Raw genomic sequence first — 19,628 nt, forward strand, 5'->3', positions numbered from 1 at the left:
TCTATTAAACATGCATAGTGGGATGTGTTAAAATGACTGTTTCCCCCCTCCTTTATACATTACAGCATCTTGTCTCTACTTTGTATTGCTTTTCCCTTGAAAGTATTCTAAAGTGATGCCTGAAAGGTTTTAGGGAGAGTGGAAAGTGCCAGGGTTATTATTTGGGGCATCACTGGGGAGTAGTAAAAATGGAATTTCTCTTAAAAGAGAACTTTGATTTAATACAGTATCCTGCTTCTGCATGAAAAAGATAGTAGATGGAAAACAAAACAGTTTTTAAAAATGCATGCTGTATATTGGGTGAATTATCATCTAAGATGCTTTCTTAAGTTGTTAATACATGATTTATGGGTCTGCCTAATTTGTGGAGATTAATGGCTCCCTATTTAATTTTTAGAATATGCTTGAATTGCTGGAAGAAATGCCAAATGGAGTTCCACCTGAAAAAGTTAAAAGTTACATCTATCAGCTAATCAAAGCTATTCACTGGTGCCATAAGAATGATATTGTCCATAGAGGTAAGTATGGAATTTTTGAAATGGAAAATATTAAGAAAACATCAGAGTTAACAATGAAATATTTTACATATTACTGTCTTAAGAGTATTTCCATGGGCACTGACGTTCCATTTAAATTAAATACATTTTGAAAGTACAGGATATGAGATGTCGTTCACCTTCCAAGTCTCCTTTTGGATCACCAAAAAGATGGACTGCAAATTTATTTTGATATTATGGTGAGATATCTGTTTGTATAACCAGATCTATTCTCAACTTTAGAAATGCCTAGGGATATAAAGAACTCAACAAATAGGAACTTTGAAGCTTACTTTGGGCAAAAAGAGCAAAGGGATGTTCTCTGTTGCCTTTTGGTCCTACTGGTAGACCAGAAAATGTGAAACCACCCAGAATAAGGCTTTAAACGTGGTCACTGACCCCCATTGACAGTCACCTCTCATTCCCTGTTAGACCAACCACCTCTGGTATATACCCTTCACTTCCTGAATTTCCCTATCCATTAGTGAAAAGTGCCCATTGCAAGTTGTAGGCATGATCAACCTTGCATAAAGGTAATGAGTTGGCTTCCGTAAACTGTTTTATTGCTATGAGGTGGGTGGTTTATAATAATAAAAGGGAAACTACTTTCTCAGTACCATCTTTGACTCTACACTGTTTGTCTTCTCCTGATAATCTCTCTTGAATTCCAGAGTTTTACAGTAATGGGACACACTGATAAAATAATGAAGCCAGAAGATGTTTATCAGAAAGTCTTGCAATATCTACTTCTTGTCTCTGAATTATCAGATAAATGAATACTACATTTTAATTTACCTATACAAACACACAAGCATATCACTTTAAAAATAGTCTCACTTTAAGAATAGCTTAAAGGTCATGTGAAGAATGCCAACTCCTATTATATCTAGAAAAAGACATTTTATATTTCTCTTGGATTTGACTTTCATACTAGTTACCTCATCAAGGTTTTTGGTGGTATAGATAGATCTCCAAGTCAACTGCATATCTATCTAGTGTCTAGGGTAATGATTCTAATAATAGTCTAATACTACAATATTAGGCTATTAATAAGGAACTGATTTAGCTTCATTTCTATAGTGATGCTGTGATTTGGTTAAGTATATAGTAATAAATCAATGGTTGTGAATTAGCAGTAGAAACCATGATTCTGAAATCTACAGATTTTGCTCCTATTGCTTCCCTTTTTCCATTTTCACCTCTGCCATCTGATATAGATGATGGGTACTCTAAAAATAAAATTGTGAGATCTCCCAAGGCAGGAATTACATAGCATTTTCTGTATATTTCTACTCAGCTCTCACCACATCTTTTGAAGATCCATGGAAAAAATGAGAAATGTTTTCTTGATTCATGCAGGATAACTTCAGCATTAGATATTTATAATTGTGAACCACACAGAAAAGCTAAAGAGATATGTAAATGTGGACATTATATACAAAATCACAACAAATTCTATCGTTTTATATAGTTTTTCCTCTAGTAAATATAATGCTAGCTACTTATATGTGTTTTTTTTTTTTTAAAGGTGGCAATCTTTTTTATTTATTTTTAAATTTTTTTAAAGATTTAAAGAGAGAGACACAGCGAGAGAGGGAACACAAGCAGGGGGAGTGGGAGAGGGAGAAGCAGACTCCCCACGGAGCAGGGAGCCCGATGCAGGGCTTGATCCCAGGACCCTGGGATCATGACCTGAGCCGAAGGCAGACGCTGAACCACTGAGCCACCCAGGCGCCCCTACTTATATGTGTTTTTAAAGTATCTGGGGGGGCGCCTGGGTGGCTCAGTCAGTTAAACAGCTGCCTTCGGCTCAGGTCATGATCCTGGGGTCTTGGGATCGAGCCCCACATCCGGCTCCCTGCTCAGCGGAGAGCCTGCTTCTCCCTCTCCATCTGCCTGCCACTCTGCCTACTTGTGCTCTCTCTCTCTCTGTCAAATAAATAAATAAAATCTTTAAAATAAAATAAAATAAAATAAAGTATCTTGTGGGTGTGAACATTTCTTTTGATATTCTATCTCCAAAAATTTATGTTCTTACTACTTTATAAAGTAGAATAGTTCCTTGAAACGTGGTGGCCTAGACTCAGTGATTCTTAAATTCCTTTCAGAGATCGCATTTATACCTTTAAGATTTGAAGAGAAAAATATTTTTTAAATTGTGGGTTTTCATGTTTCTCAAAAAGAAATTAGTTGAAACTTTTATGTATCAGCAAAAAAGGTGTTACCCTGCTTTTCACTGCCACAGTTTCTATTCACATTACCGTGGATATTTCTAATTAGGTACCATTATAGTGATCCAATAGTGTCAGTCAGCAGTCCATGGAACATTTTTTAATAATTGGTTTTTTTTGTCTTTATACTTCAGATATAAAGCCAGAAAATCTCTTAATCAGCCACAATGATGTTTTGAAACTGTGTGATTTTGGTAAGTTAAAAAAGAAATTGAGCCCTGTAAGTAGAATTAATTTAATATAACATATAGGTAGCTTTTAAAGGCTTATTAAAAGTATTTTTTTATGTTTTGACTTCAATTAGCAGAGGAATATTCTATTGGGTCATATGTTGAAAAATTGATTGCTGGGAAAATACTCTCTTTGCATAGTGTTGTCTATTCTTTTTTAAAAATTCATAATGCAGTATTTGTTCAATGAGAACACAAAGCAAATAGATGCACGTGCATATATTCATAAACCCAGTACTTAATGATTCCAAAAAACCAATTTTCTATGAAATCCACTATGCCTTCTGTTTTGGGTAGGATAAAAGAAATATTTTTAAAGTATTAAAGTAGAAATTATTTTAGGTATAATCATAAGCACTAACAATATGCATAGGTAGATACATATGTATCATGTATATGCAATAGTTACATATCTATAAAGGTCAAAGACATTTTTAGAACAATTCCATTTATTCCCTTTAAATGTTCAATGAATGAGATTAGTAATTGATGTGTAATATTCCAGCTCCTGGTTGAGTGTATAAGGAAGCTTTTGAATTGTACTCTCTCCTAGTAGAAAATTGTGCATTCTTTTCCATATATATGAAACTGTATTAAGTGCTATTAAAAATTTGAGTTAAAATAATTCAAAAAAGTTTTAAAACTATAAATTAGGGTGTTTAAGTTCTGGGTCACCTTAAAAAAATCTTTTGTCTAATGCATATGCTGAAAAATAACAACTTGATTTTTTTTTAATGTTTTTTCACACATTCAAGTATAATCATAAATATAATGTAAACCTCTACATATAAGTGAGAATTCATCTCCTTTCATAAGCATAGGTTAGATTAGTACCTCGGAGGTGGATCGAATAAATGAGAAATAGAAGCATTCTAAGAATGCACTGTGTGAATGACTAGTTTTCTCCAGTGTAGCTATTAGAAGCATGTGTAACTGTTTTCACTCAGTGTTTGCAAAGAATTTGAATATTATAAACCTGCTTGCCTGAGGAAAAATGTTTTATAATAAGGGCTTAAATTTTTTCATACTTTATAAAGAATATTGCAAAGAAGAGTCCTGCTATATGTTAAACATCTTATGAAGTGCTTAGAAGAATAAAAAAGAAACACCAAAATACAGTTATTTAAAAGATTTTGACCTTGACATTTTTAGCACTTTCTTAGTATTATGATTTTCAGGAATATTTCTGGTTCTATTTCTCACTTTCTATCCATAATTGTGACTACCATCAAATACTGAGATTTTATGCACCTCATATGCCCTTTACTATGCATCCATGATTCTATGGGTTGGTGATTTGCTTAAACCCCCAAATTACTGAAATTTGTAAACAAGTTATAAATACAAAAGAGATGCCTATAGAATGGTTAATAATAGGAAAAGGGTATCCCTGGCCTGGCATCATTTCTTTTCTCTTTTTTATTTTTATTTTTTAAAGATTTGTTTATTTATTTTAGGGAAGGAGGGAGAGAGAGAGAGAGTGTGTGGGGGGGGGCGGCGCAAAGGGAGAGGGAGAGAGAATGCTCAAGCAGACTTCCCGTTGCGCACGGAGCCGGACTCAGGGCTTGATCCCAGGACCCTGAGATCATGACCTGAGCCGAAATCAAGAGTCGGACACTTAACCAAATGAGCCATCCAGGCACCCCCTGGCATCATTTCTTAAAGGAAAGACAATTTGAAGTGGTAAGGAAATTTCACATGGCTGCACTGCATGTGGTTCTCTATGTCCTACGTGTCCCCAGTGAACACTTCTCAACTGCTTTCCTTCCCAGAGCACTGGGCTCCTTTGTCTAGCTTGAAGAATCCCATTTGAAAATAGGAATATTTCTTCTAAATATGTCTTATGAAGAAGCGTTGATTAACTGACGTTAGGGCTTTGTTTTTTGCTGTGGTTGTTTTTATTTTTTACTGTTACACTGTTTTCTACTTTTCAAAACTGACACCTTAATTTTTACCCCTAATTTTAATGTTCTGGTTCTCTGTGACTATCCATAATGCTTTTGGTGAGTTAGGTGGCTTATTTTTTGGCCCCAAAACCTTCTGAAAGGGTTTGGAGGGAAAATAATTATTGATAGAGTCTGTAAGTAATTAAGATACCCCTAATATGCTTCTCAGTCACATTAGGAGATTAAAATAATTTTGGCCTGCTTAGTTTCCATCATTGCCAACCATTAGTTGTCTATATAATGGCTAGAACTGATCAGCAACAGTAGATCTACGAATAGTAATGTTAAGTCCCACATATCAGAATATAATGACTAGCTCAGTTGGTTGAGTGTCTGCCTTCCACTCGGATCATGATCTCGTGGTCCTGGGATCGTGTCCCCCGTCGGGCTCCCTGCTCAGTGGGGAGTCTGCTTTTCCCTCTCCCTCTGTGATCTCTCTCTCAAGTAAACAAATAAAAAATCTTTGGGCGAAAAAAAAGAATATAATGACCATCTGTGACAGGGTATTTTAGCTTTAACTTGGGCTCTTGTAGGGACTTCATTTTGGTCCTAAGATTTGCATTTATTGAGAGAGCTGACTTAGAAGTATGCTCTGAATGCTTATAAAAGCATGTGATAACTTGAAAAATATGGATTTCTTTAGTATAGGAGGAGACTGGTTTTTTTAGTGAGTACACTGTATATTTTAATTGACATATGAATGGACTAATGTTTTAAAATAACGAAGGCACCATTAATAAACAGCCCATTCAGTACCAGTTATTATGTTCTTTTGATGTTCCTTTAAAATATTACTAGCACTGAAATACTTTGCCAACATGAAGTTATTATTTCTTTTTCAAAGTTACACCTTTGGGTTTTTCTGTCTTTCAGGTTTTGCTCGGAATCTATCAGAAGGCAATAATGCTAATTATACAGAATATGTGGCCACCAGGTGGTATCGGTCCCCAGAACTCTTACTTGGGTAAGTTACCTTCCCCAGATAAAATGACTTTTATATATCTGCTGATCGTGTATCATTAGCTTTGGGATCATCTATGAAAGATAAGAACTTTAGTTAATTAAATACCAGTTACCTATTGCAGTGTAACAAACCACTCAAACACTTAATGGTATAAAACAAACACCATTTTATTTGCTCACAGTTCTGGGTACCAGTGATTTGGGGGAGTCAGTAATTGAAGTTCAGCTGGATTGTTCTTCTGCTGGTCTCAGTGGGAATCACTCAGGTAGCAACAGTCACTCAGCAGATCATTTGGAGGCTGGCTGGTTTACGAGGCCTCAGCTGGGACAGACCATCTCTGTTCCATGGAGACTCATCCTCCAGTGGGCCAGTCCAAGTTGCTTCATGTGATAACTGAAAACTTCCCTGCAGCAAGAGGGCAAGCCTCAAAGCAAAGGTGGTTTTGAAGCCTCTGTTTGCATGGCTTTTGCCTCATTGGCCGAAACCTGTTACATGGCCAAGTCCTGATTCAAGGGATAAAGAAATAAACTCGACCTCTTATTGGGAGGACTGGCCTACCTGTTGGTTCGTTCGTTCATTCATTCATTCAACAAACAGTAATCAAGTATCTCTTATACCTGACCACTTTGCTAGAAACATGATGTAAATATTGAAGCAGTTGCCAATTTTCTTCTGAATAGAGAAATCCTGTTTGATGATAAATGGCTATTCAAACACACTGCATTGATAATTTTCTCAGCAACATCATATCCATCCACTTTGTGCCCACCCTTCCACTTTCAGTGCTCTTTCATTCATCTGTTAACCCCAGAAAAGGGTTTTCTGATAAGATTCTTCTTTTCTTTTTAGTAACTTGAGAGCCTAGGAAGGAGCCTCTCCTCCTGAACTCAATCACATAGTTATATGAATAATCCTCTACTTACCTTAGTGGTAGTATTTTCTTATTTTCCCTACATTGTATTTCCTTCTTGGGGACCATCCAAGAATGGAGAAAGAAGGCACATTCTGCAAATAAAATGAGATGTGGTGATGATGACTGGTGCTCTAATTACAGGTTTCATCTTTTTAGTGTGCCATATATATATCTGGGGGACATGAGAAATTTAATTTTTAAAGGTTTTATTTATTTGTTCATTTTAGAAAGAGAACTTGAGTGGGTGGAGGAGCAGAGGAAGAGGGAGAGAGAGAATCTCAAGTAGACTCTGTGCTGAGTGTAGAGCCTCACGCGAGGCTTGATTCCACAACCTGGAGATCATGGCCTGAGCTGAAATCTGGAGTCAGACACTCAACCCACTGAGCCACCCAGGCACCCCGAGAAATTGAATTTTTAAAAGATACTTTTTATATAGTAGGAATACAAATTTCTGTGTTTCTTTTGTTGACGATCATGATGACTATATGTGTAAGTTACTGAGGGTTTATTTTGATAGATTGTAATTCTTTTTTTTTTTTTTAAGATTTATTTATTTATTTATTTATTTGACAGAGAGAGACACAGCGAGAGAGGGGACACAAGCAGGGGGAGTGGGAGAGGGAGAAGCAGGCTTCCCGCGGAGCAGGGAGCCCGATGCGGGGCTCGATCCCTGGACCCTGGGATCATGACCTGAGCCGAAGGCAGACGCTTAATGACTGAGCCACCCAGGTGTCCCAATAGATTGTAATTCTTGATTCATTGCTGACATAGAGCATATAAGAATTATTGATACCAGGGGCGCCTGAGTGGCTCAGTCGTTAAGCGTCTGCCTTCAGCTCAGGTCATGATCCCAGGGTCTTGGGATCAAGCCCCTCAGCGGGCTCCCTGCTCAGCGGGAAGCCTGCTTCTCCCTCTCCCACTCCCTCTGCTTGTGTCCCCTCTCTCACTGTGTCTCTGTCAAATAAATAAATAAAATCTTTAAAAAAAAAAAAAAAGAATTATTGATACCAGTTACTGAAAGCTTTACTTTTTTTTTTAAATCAAAAGCTTGGTTTATCTTGGGAAACAAATGGTGGTTAGTCACTTCATTATTTCTCTTTGTGTGGATAGATTTTAGAATTTCTGTGCTAATTTTTAAATTTGGTTTTAGGATTGATTTTCTTTTGTGTTTGTCTTTGTTTCTTTTTCTGTGTACCTCTGTCTGGACTTAATGGGATGCATAATCCATTTTCTTTTGGGAAGGATTGGAATTTGAGTTTACTGGACAGATTTACCAAAGAAGAAATGAGTATGAAGTAGGTCATTCTTAGAACACCATCCGAGGATTCAAGTATGGTAGAGGACTTTTTATGATAGGTTTTGTCTATATGATGGCCCCAAGGAGTTCATTCTGAGGACACCCTTATTATAGACCTTCAGAGAGTATTTGCTGCCTAATAATACCTGTCAGGAAGCTGCAGTTATGTTTAGAGATGTGTGGGAGCTACCAAAAGTAGATGGGGACTCCAATTAATTTGAGCCAAATTATATATTGCTAATTAAACGATTGTCAAATACTAGTTGAAGAACCGTATTATTCGTGTAAAAATCCCATTGACATCAGTTGATAGTTGGTTAATATTAAGAATTTACATTTTTGTACATTCTTAAGACTTTGTTCTTGACATTCAAAATAATTCCAGCTGCATAAATTATTCACATCCGTTGACAGAAGAAAAATAGCGCAATTTGGGTATGTAGAGATTTTCCATAAGTTTCTCTATCTAGCACAAGTTTTTTCTTCTGTACAGATATTAAAGAAAGATCGGTATCCTTCCCTCCCCAACAAGCTACCAAAAAAAAATTTACATGAAGTTTCCTAATATGGTCCTTAGGTTTTTGTGGGAAGGAAATGAGATAAAGAAAATACTGACTTTCAGTTGTAATGACTTATTGTCCTAGAAACATATTCTGTATAGTGTTAACAGTGCTTTAATTTAGAGTGTCTGTTAAAAGTTTTGTATTCCTGCTGTATCATTATGGCATTCTAGAATTTCATCCCGTATTTTTTTCAGATACTTTATTTTGTCTTACCTTCGTTTAACTTTTTTTTTTTTTTTAATTTCTTTAGATAAAGAAAGACAGTATGAGCAGGGGGAAGGGGTACAGGGAGGGAGAGAGAGAATCTTAAGCAGGCTCCATGCATGGAGCCTGATGTGGGGCTCGATCCCACAACCCCGAGATCATGACCTGAGCCAAAACCAAGAGTCAGACACACAACCGACTGAGCCACCCAGGCACCCCTGGCTTTCCTTTGTTAAAACTTGGATTATTTGTGTTTGAAACTAAAGAAAATACGGTTTCTTAATCTGCCACATATAATTTGATTTAAGACTATAGATATTGGGGCATACATATAAAGCTGTTTTTGGAGTACTTAGGTTTTCACTTACAGCCTCCATTTATTAATAACAGTAATAATCCTAAAGCCCTCTGGTAAACTCAGATCCTAGAGGGGAACTGTAAACCCCTAAGGAAATGGAAAAACCATGCTTTGAGGCAAATAGTTATCATAAAGCTCCATATACACAGGGTACAAATAATTTTAGGTAAATAATGCAGTAGAGCTTAGCCCACTCTTAGGTATTAGAAATTGTGATTCTATGCAATCAGAAGTTAAATAGTACTCAGTGTTTATTGTTTAAGAAGACACGTGAGTCGGTAGTACATTTTAATAGACTGATCTCAAAAAATGGATGAGGTATATAACTTTTTGACATTTCAAGAGCTAAAGGATAATTACCTAGAAAATGCATTTCTTGGAAGCATTTGATTTTCTAAGTGAAGTGTTAACTCATCAGACATGTGCACTGTTTTAGGGTTTATTAAGCCATTCATGTTCAAGATATGCCTAGATATGAATAGATTTCAACTTAGTGTATACCAACTAAATTATTATTAAACTGATGGTTTTACTAGCATAGATTTATTTACTTGTGCTCTGAATTTTTACTTGGATATCCGTAATTCCTTTTTTTCAGCCTCATTTTTAATTCCTTAAATACACAAATTGCTTTAAATCATGAATCTGTTCAAAGTAATTTGGAAATTATTAAAATGTATTTCTTCATTTGCCAAGATAATCTCTCCCTTTGCTTTTCAGAGCTCCCTATGGAAAGTCCGTCGATATGTGGTCAGTGGGCTGTATTCTTGGGGAGCTTAGCGATGGACAGCCTTTATTTCCTGGAGAAAGCGAAATTGACCAACTTTTTACTATTCAGAAGGTGCTAGGACCACTTCCATCTGAACAGATGAAGCTCTTCTACAGTAATCCCCGATTCCATGGGCTCCGGGTAAGAGGCTTTACTAAAACTCCAAATGGAATCAGTACAGCAGTATTTAAATCATTGTTCATTGCACAATGGAATGCTAAGCTGTCCATTGAATACTATTCCCTTTCCCAATACAATGTTTATAATCCTCATTATAATATTTTATCTTTGAATCTTATATAGTATTTGTGAATTTTAAGAAGTAGTCTGAATTTGAAAGTGGCAGCTGCTAATGTTTTTCCTAATTTATAAGTTCCAAATTTTCAAACTCTGTTCTAGCATATGCATTATTATATTCTACACTTTGGTTATCTCAGAATGTTTCTTTGTCTAAAATATTAAGCATCCCCAAAAGATACAAAATGTATAAATGACTTGCTAATTTGAGCAAATGTATTTGTAATGATTTGAGGGAGAATATGAATACTTGCATTCTATAGATTTAAAGGTTGTGTTCTAGCATGTATTTCTTGTCTCTTGACAGTGAAACATCAGATCTTCTTTTCAAGCCAGTATATTGTCTTGGGCAGCCTTTTCTAGACTTGCTAACTTTGTACAAAACTTGTTTTCAGAGCATATGCTTAAAAAGGATCTTAAGGTATAAACTTTCCCCAGATGAGAGACAAGCAACTTGCAGAGGCACCTTATTAGAGTAGCCAGATATAGGCTGCTTCTCTCTTCCATCTACCCCCAAAGCTACTTTTTTAGTTTTCAACTACTCTGGGCTAACATGCCAATTGGTGACCATTGTGAGAACTCTAAAATAAGCTCACCGCCACTTCCTTTCTTTCTCTTAAATGCATGATTCTCAAACCATGTTTTCTTGACATTCGCAAAGCACTTCATTTTTTCTTTTGACTTTCTGGACCTCCGTTCATTCCACTTTGAAGAGCATCCCCTCCTCATACATGAGAGCACCCAACATGGTGCCCGCTCCTCTCCAAACTCTTACCACACTTGTCTTTCCTTTTCTTTGTCTTCTATAAACATTTTACGATTTTTCCAGCTTCATGGATTTGGGATTTGTGGCTCCTTCTCCCGGGAAGGTGCTTCTGTTGTGTGGTCCCTTCTCACTTCGTAAATCTCAGCTCCAAGAATGTCCCCTTCTGGGGCACCTGGGTGGCTCAGTCGGTAAGCGTCTGCCTTCAGCTCAGGTCATGATCCCTTCTGGGATCGAGCCTCGCATCAAGCTCCCTGCTCCTCGGGAAGCTTGCTTCTCCCTCTCCCACTCCCCCTCCTTGTGTTCCCTCTCTCGCTGTTTCTCTCTCTGTCAAATAAATAAATAAAATCGTTAAAAAAAAAAAAAAAGAATGTGTCCTTCTCTGATGACACCAACATACTGCCCCCACCCTCTTCCTAGTGTCTCCCATAGCACCACCCTTTTTTTTTTCCATCCTAGCACTTCCCCTGGTATGTAGTTGTGTTGTTCATTTGTTTACTTGTTAATTATTAACTGTTGAGTTCTCAACTACTGGAGTATAAACTCCCCAATGGCAGAAATCAACTGTTTTTTCACTATATTTCTAGCATCTATAGCAGAGCCCAGCACATCTAGTTAGGGGCACAGTGAATACTTGAATGATGGATTGAGCCAGTTTGTGTCACCAGCACTCAAGTTCAGCTGAACCTCCCTTCTCTCCATCTCTAATGCTTCTTTCACCCTTAGCACCTTTTTACCTGAAATATTGATGATCACTCCTAAACACATTTCTCCAACTTTCTGTCTTCACTTTAGTGTTTTCACATTGCCTTTGGAATAATCTTCCCTCAAATTACACATTCAATTATATCTCCTTTGTATTTGAAAGTCTGTATGGGATTGCTTACATTTAAACTCCTTAGGGGGTAGCATTAAGAACCCCTTGCTCTTAGCCCTCCAGCCTTGTCTGCCACTCATTCCCACCATTGCACCCTACTTGTCAACGTACTGAACTTCTTACCATTTCCTTGACATGTTCCTTCTACAGCGCTGTATTTTCATTTCTATGATGCTCCTAGTACTCGCTCTACTTCATGGACAGCTCTTCCTCCTCCTTCCCCCAGACTGAGGTCAAGTGTTCTCCTTCCGGGAAGCCCTTCTAGACTCCTCCAGGGAGTGGGTGACTCCCCCTTCTGCGCTCCAGTGGCTCTCATTGCCATCTCTTTTAAATAGCTGTTTAAAAAAAAAAATGTATCCTCACTGAACTGATGAATTTCTTGAGGAAATGAACTATCATGTCCACCATTATATTCACAGCACATCTAGAGTAGTGCCTACAAGGTTGAATAGTAATGAAAGACTGAATATTTGACCTCAGGATTTTAACAGTAACTTCTGGAACATCAAGCTTGGCCTGCTAGCTGCCTGTTCTTTGCCTGGTTAAAGAGACTCCATGCTGGATTGCCTGAAGAGAGTGTAAACAGATGTGTTATGGTACCTGGCCTTAATAACTTATAAACTAGCTGAAGAATTGAGACGTTTTTGCATGAAATAATCGGAAAGCAATATAACTTATAATAAAGCACCTCATTCTTTACTGCATTGCACTGTTTTCTAATACATCTCTCAGTATGGCTGAGACCATGAGAGTGTTAAACATTCTGGAAAGTTAGACATCATAGTTGGCTGGATTCACTTGAGAAAGATTTATAGAAATTTGAAATTTGTATGGATATGAAGAATGAGTAGCATTTAGATTAGATAGGCCAAACGAAGGATTTCTTTCCCTCATTTGTGTGTGGTCTGTTTTGTTCACAGTCTCCTCACTAAATAGTATTATCTGTAAAATGCTGGATAGCACATGACAGCACCGCTTATAAATAACCTTCATAGAAATTGCTGCTTCCATGACACTTTGATTTTTATAAACTTTAATATTTTACAGTTTAGTCTGAATGTGTTTGTGGTATTTTAACTAAATTAGATTAATCTTTTTGGAGGTTTAGCAATGTCATTTGAGAGAAATGTCTTCCTTTATCATTTTGTTGGAGAATATCTGTGGAAGATAGCTAAGCATGTAGAGTGTGGGAACTGGAACTTCCATGAGATACAGACTCACCGGTGACCAGTCTGGTGTTATTGGCATTTTGATTCAGTTGTGTAGAGATTGGGAAGTCAACAAGATGTTGCTCTATTGGTATGCTTTACTTTGAAAAAGTAACAGTTGATGTCCCATAGTCTAGGGCATAGACTCTGGAGTTAGACTGCTGGAGTTCAAAGCCTGGCTCCATATTTCCTACATGAATGACTTTGGCAAGTTTCTTGTGCCTCTGTTTCTTTGTGTAGAAAATGCTGATAACAGAAGTACTATCCTTTAGGGTTGTTGTGAAGGTTAAATGTTATCTGTAACATGCCCAGACCAGTGCCTGACACATAGTAAGTGCTCGCTAAAGACGTACTCTCGTTGTATTGTATTGTTCAAGTGATTAAGAAAGAAAAGCTACTCATTGGGATATAATTTAAACTTTTATGCTTAAGTTTTGGTTATTTGTTGAATTATTACATGAGAATGGTCAATTTCATTCAAAAGCATATATATTAATTTTTTTTAACTTTGGTCATTTTTTTATCATAATATTTTTAATACCTTTTAACTCTGCATTAATTTTCTTATCAATGAAATGTTACTTCTGAAGAAAGAAAGGGACATCTGGTAGCATAAGATAGACCTCATAAGCAAAATATTAATTAAAATGTAGCAGTACAGAGTTATTTATCACAGCATGACAGGTGTCTCTCTTTGGGCTGATATTTAATACTCCAACAACATCCAAAAGAACTTCTGTTGAGAGAGGTGCCTAGGTTCAGAAAGAGTGTGGGTTTGGATTATAGACCTGGGTGCAAATATTAGTTCTGCTTTTTAATTATGTAACTTGCCTTGAATCAGTTATTTGAACTTCCTGATTGTCACCTTCTTCATCTCTAAAATAAGAAGAATTGCTAAAATGCCTTGTATAGCATCGCTTACCTCTGTAATTAGTTATAGATTATTGCCTGTGTGTCTGTGTTAAGTTCATGTTATTCCTTCTACTTCCTTTATCTGGGGTGCTGTCCTACTTTTCTCTGTCCTCACATTTTTCTTATCTTTCAAAACCTAGTTCAAATATTATCTGTGGATTCTTATTTTCTCCAGCTGCAAACCACCTTGGTCTCTCCTTGCTCCAACCTTCAAGTAGAATTTTTGGCTGCACATTTCAGTCCTGATTGCTGTCCCAGCCAGAGTGTAGGTTGCTTAAGTGCATGGTTTAGGTCTGACCCATATGCTGTAATTCCTGCCATCCCTAGCACAGTGTGCAGATAATAGATAATGTCATAATCTCAACTTAAGTGCCTTGTTTGAATTTTCCTCCATAACTAGTCCTCCCATGCACGTATTGAACACGTTTAAGGATTCTAGTACTTTGAAATGCCTTTTTTTTTTTTTTTAAGATTTTATTTATTTGACAGAGAGAGAGTTAGCGAGAACAGAAACACAAGCAGGGAGAGTGGGAGAGGGAGAAGCAGGCTTCCCGCTGAGCAGAGAGCCCAATGTGGGACTCAAACCCAGGACCCTGAGATCATGACCTGAGCCAAAGGCAGATGCTTAACCGACTGAGCCACCCTGGTGCCCCTGACATGCTTTTATATTGGTATAAAGGAAATAAAGCAAAGGAGCCTTCCCATTAGGATGGAGTACATGGCATTGGGCTCTAATACTTTCTCATCCACTTAGATGTTGCAAAATGCGAGGTGCCAGAGAGGACAGAGCACCTAAATAAATTTGACCTCTTCTCCTCATTTTATTTAGAAAGGCATTTATTAATTTAGGAGACTGTTTGTCTTCTGTTCCAACTTATGTAAAGGAAGGAATTGAAAATAGGTCATTAAAAGAGTATTTTAAAAGCAATGTTAGAACATATGTCTGAATTCACTATTGCTATTTCTGTGGCCTTTCAAGTACTGACCTCTCTGCCTTCTGTCTCTCTCTTTTTAAGATTTTTATTTATTTATTTGAGATAGAGCATGAGCGGGGTTGGGGGGTAGGCAGAAGCAGAGGGAGAGGGAGAGGGAGAGGGAGAAGCAAGCTCTCCACTGAGCAGGGAGCCCAACACGGAGCTTGATCCCAGGACCCTGGGATCATGACCTGAGCTGAGCTTAACTGACTGGGCCACCCAGGTGCCCCTTCTCTCTCTCTCTTCTTTTTCACTTCTCTAATTTTCAGGAGTAAATGATGTTGTGAAAAAGGCTTAAGAATTGTCTATGTAAGCAGACAAATTCTGTATAAACTGTATTATAACTGAACTATCTATAGAAACAAGACAGTACTGTGTAAACTGTATACACTCAAATTTTTGCAGTTAGGTTTGTTTTACATGCTTCATTGACTAGATTTAATATCCTCTTTCATCTGTACATTTTTCTGTTACTTAACACCCAGTCCTATTAATTTGTACCTCAAATACATAGACATAAAAGTAATAGACAAATGAATTTGACTTTGGTACTAGGGCAGTAACTTCTGTTCCTTTGCTACCTTTTCCAGCACTCACAGCACATATGCACATGTGTCCCCTTCCCCACGTGCTAACACTCCTGTCCTGTTCTTACAGTTTCCAGCTGTTAACCATCCTCAGACATTGGAGAGAAGATACCTTGGAATTCTAAATAGCGTCTTACTTGACTTAATGAAGGTGGGCCAAGTTGATGTTGTCTGTATACATGTATTTCACAGAAGTAGGCTCTGGTCACATGTAAACACAAAAAAATCCTGTTTCTCCAGCTTTCATTGCACCAGCCAGTCCATAAGCTGGTGCTGGTTGTTTGATAGTAGACCTTCAAAAAACACTTGTTAATGGATCAGTTTTATTTTATGCCCATTTAGTTTATTGTTCAAAATCAGAGGAGGTTACATTATGCACAGAGTCTTTAAAGGTACACTTAGCACAGTTGGAAATTGCTGAGAGCACTCTCAGAACTTTGCTGTGCTTTAAACTATGTTCCTGTGTGTCCTGAGGAACACTGTGCAAATTGGTGTGGGGGCAATGGTGGGGGAGGGGACATGGCTTTTAGAAAGGCTACATACCACATAACCTTTTGTAGAGAATCACAATATTCATTAATTTATGAAGGCTTTCAGAAATCCCATAGTAAAGAAGCATTTATGTCTTGCTCCACATTTCCCAAATTCAATTAAATACTGAATACTTTTTAAAAAAAATAACTACAGTGCCTGGTGTTCTGAACACAGGTTGAGAGAAGCTATTAAAAAGATAGCCCTCAAGGGTCTTTCATGTTAATTAGGCATAAATTATCTCTTGAATCAGTTGGATTTTGTCAGTATGTTGTGTCATACGATCAATATTTATCAGGGCTTAATGATTTGGTAACTTAAAAATGTAAATAGAATAAAGAAGAAGAACTGAGTTAAATACATATATTAAATACATAAATATTTATAAGGTATGCAAATTATGTATACATTTCAGTTAGTGGAGGTATATAAAAATGATTTTGGTCTCACTGGCAGTTAAAACAGTTAACATCAAAATGGTTTCAAATGTATGATACTAGTTGAATACAGAAAAGTTGGCTCCTGAGTAGTATTTTAAATTAGAAGTACATACGACTTTTCACAAGCCAAATATCTACTAGCATCAAAGTGCTATTTTAAGATTAGCAACTGTAGAAATTGCTGCATATACAGACAAAGAACTATTTTCAAATTACTTAAAAGAAGGAGGTCATTATGAGGAAAGTATAAAACTCACTGAGTAAATAGCTTCAAAATTCAGTATTTAGGGGGGAAAAACAACATTTTTTTAAAACTAAAATAGAATCCATATAAATTACCATAGTTTGGGTTAATTCTGGTAACCTGTATCCCCTCTAAAATGGCCAATATGTATAAACAGATTCAGGATGAGATGGCCATTTTAGGTACTTATATATGGACAAAATTAACAAATCTGCTTTAGGGAATGGCATAGAGAATATATTTCTTCATGAAAAGATAAATAATGTTATTTACTTTTCAAACTCATTTTAAAAAGAGCTAAAAGACAAAGGAATAATTCTGTTTATATAACATTCAATAACAAGGCAATATTAATCTTTGGTGAGAAAACTCAGAATTGTGGTTTCCAGGAGTGAGGAGGCACAGGGGTGTAGAGCCAGGGATGGGGGTCTTGAAGAGGTTTCTGGGGTGTTAATGATTTTCTCTATCTCAGTCTTGATGTGGTTACGTGGATATGTTTACCTTCTAAAAACTAACTGAAATGTATACATAATTTGCATACCTTATGAATGTACATTTCAATAAAAATGTTTACTTAATGTTAAAGAAATTTGAAGCTAAATATACTAAATAGGAATTAGTTTAATTTCCAAATTGGTATCAATACAGAAAGATTCCAGTTATCTTTGTACTTTTATCTGTGCTAGATTTTACCAGGTACCACACTGACCCTTGGTAATTAGACTTGGTAATGATTTAACAAAAAAAAGTTCAGTTATTTTTTAAAAAGACAAAAAGCAAAAAACATGAAATTGTATTTAATTCAGTTCTTTATTCTATTTACATTTTTAAGTTTCATTTTCTAAAGAGGAGAATATAACTGAGATAATTTTAGAATTGTGTCTGAGTCAACATGAATATAAATCCACTTGCATGTAAACAGTGGCTTGGGTTACCAGAATCTTTTGACCCAAAATGAATGTTTCAGTGTGTGGTAGGATCAGATTTCAAATTTTCTGTGGTGCTAGGTTATTAAAGGTGGTTGTCTGAAATTGAATTCTGGCTCACTGGGAGCAAATCTAGGTTTGTTCTCATTGTTCAAGTGGATCACAAAGAGATTAACTGTGGGTAAAACCAATGAAAGTGACCTAGAGATGGATTTGGGAATGCTGGAATTTCAACATTCTTCCTTTCTCTGAGAGAAAACGCCATCAGTGAATTTTGCTGTGAGAATATCATCACAGCAGATTCCAGTGTGCTCTACTGAGTTGTGTTAGGTTATGTAGGTTTATGTTTTATATATTTGCTTAATTTGTCAATAAAAATTATTTTAATAATGATTCACCTTTTAAAATCTTGTCCAATTACTAATAAGATAAATAGTATTAGAAGAAAACATTTTAGTTGTTAAAACATCTACTATGTGCAACATAAAAGGGTTAGTTACTGTAATATATAAAGAACACTTAAAAATAAATTAGGACAGGGCACCTGGGTGGCTCAGTCGGTTGGGCATCCAAGTCTTGATTTTGGCTCAGGACATGATCTCAGGGTTCTGGGATCCAGCCCCAGTCTGGCTCCTCACTCAGCGAGGAGTCTGCTTGAGGATTTTCTCTCTCCCTCTCCCTCTGCCCCCCCATCCATTAATAAGTAAATCTTTAAAAAAAAATTAGGACAGATGCACAAATAGAAAAATAAAAGGAATATAAGTAACCAATAAGCATAAAAATATTCAACCTCATTAGTAATCACAGATGTGAATTAAAGCAGCTATGAGATACCATTTATTAAATGTCTATAGTTTATAAGTAGTAAAAAAAAAAAAAAATGAAGGTGCCAGGAAGTTGGTAGATTCTCAGTTGCTAAGAAGGAATATCATTTCAGTCAACCTTCCCAGGGGATGATTTTTCAACACATAGAAAATAATCCTCAAAAGTTTGCATAGCTAACAATCTGTCTCTGGGAGTTTATCCTATGAGAGGGATCATGTATGTGTGCAAGGATTTCAGGTGTTTATCATAGCATTAATTATAATAGTGCAAAGCAGCAGCCATCTAAATGTCCAACAGTAGAGACCAGTTGAGTAAATTATGGTATATCTATACCACACACGTCTTTAGTCATTTAAAAACATGTTGTAAAGTTATTTGTTGCAGCATTTTTCATAAAGGAAACAACCAAAATGTTTATCATTAGGGAATTGCTAAAAACAACCTAAGGCATATCCATAGAGTAAAAGCTTTTCACTGATATGCAATGATCTCTTAAGATCTAATGTCCATTGGAAAGAAAGCTAAGTGCAGACCATTGTGTGTCTGCTACTATATGGGTAAAATAAAAGGAACAGACAAAGAAAGGTACTAGGTACAGAGTATCTATGGAAGGATGCACAAGAAACTGATAACATGGGCTGCCTCCCAAGAGGGGGACAGGAGAAAGATGAGTGTATATTCTTTCATGTGAATATATACTTCTTCCAAAATATATTCCAAATGTTTAAGTTATGTTGTAAAAAATGTTTTTAATTAGTATGTGAAAAATGCAGGATCCACAACTTATATGTATAATATAAGCCAGATTTTATAAAAGAAAATATGTATATATGATATTCAAAAAAGGGCTGGGAGGGCTTATTCCCAGAGGACAACAGTAGTAAGATAATGCGGTAATTTATTTTTTTAATTTTTAAAAAAATTTTTAAAAGGATTTTATCTATTTGAGAGAGTTAGCGAGTGAGCGAGCATGGGGGGGGGAGGGGCAGAGGGAGAAGGAGAAGCATACCCCCGCTGAGCATGGAACCTGACA

The 19,628-nt window shown here is 36.5% G+C and overlaps 1 protein-coding gene across 4 annotated transcripts in view; it reads left to right on the forward strand.

Moving 5' to 3' along the window:
* Positions 1-19,628, forward strand: part of CDKL5 (cyclin dependent kinase like 5) — a 210,902-nt gene that overhangs the window by 154,054 nt on the left and 37,220 nt on the right. For all 4 annotated transcript variants that reach the window (XR_010406049.1, XM_064573834.1, XM_064573837.1 and 1 more), the window contains 5 exons: positions 398-518; positions 2,902-2,961; positions 5,817-5,907; positions 9,963-10,152; positions 15,700-15,780. Coding sequence is in view for 3 of the 4 variants with exons in the window: in XM_064573834.1 (XP_064429904.1) it covers positions 398-518; positions 2,902-2,961; positions 5,817-5,907; positions 9,963-10,152; positions 15,700-15,780 (543 nt within the window). In the remaining variant the exon portion in view is untranslated. The remainder of the gene's footprint in view (positions 1-397; positions 519-2,901; positions 2,962-5,816; positions 5,908-9,962; positions 10,153-15,699; positions 15,781-19,628) is intronic.

This window comes from Mirounga angustirostris, unplaced genomic scaffold (assembly GCF_029215605.1).
Source record: "Mirounga angustirostris isolate CCGP_5_RB_7025 unplaced genomic scaffold, mMirAng1.0.hap1 SCAF_11, whole genome shotgun sequence".
Lineage (NCBI taxonomy): Eukaryota > Metazoa > Chordata > Mammalia > Carnivora > Phocidae > Mirounga > Mirounga angustirostris.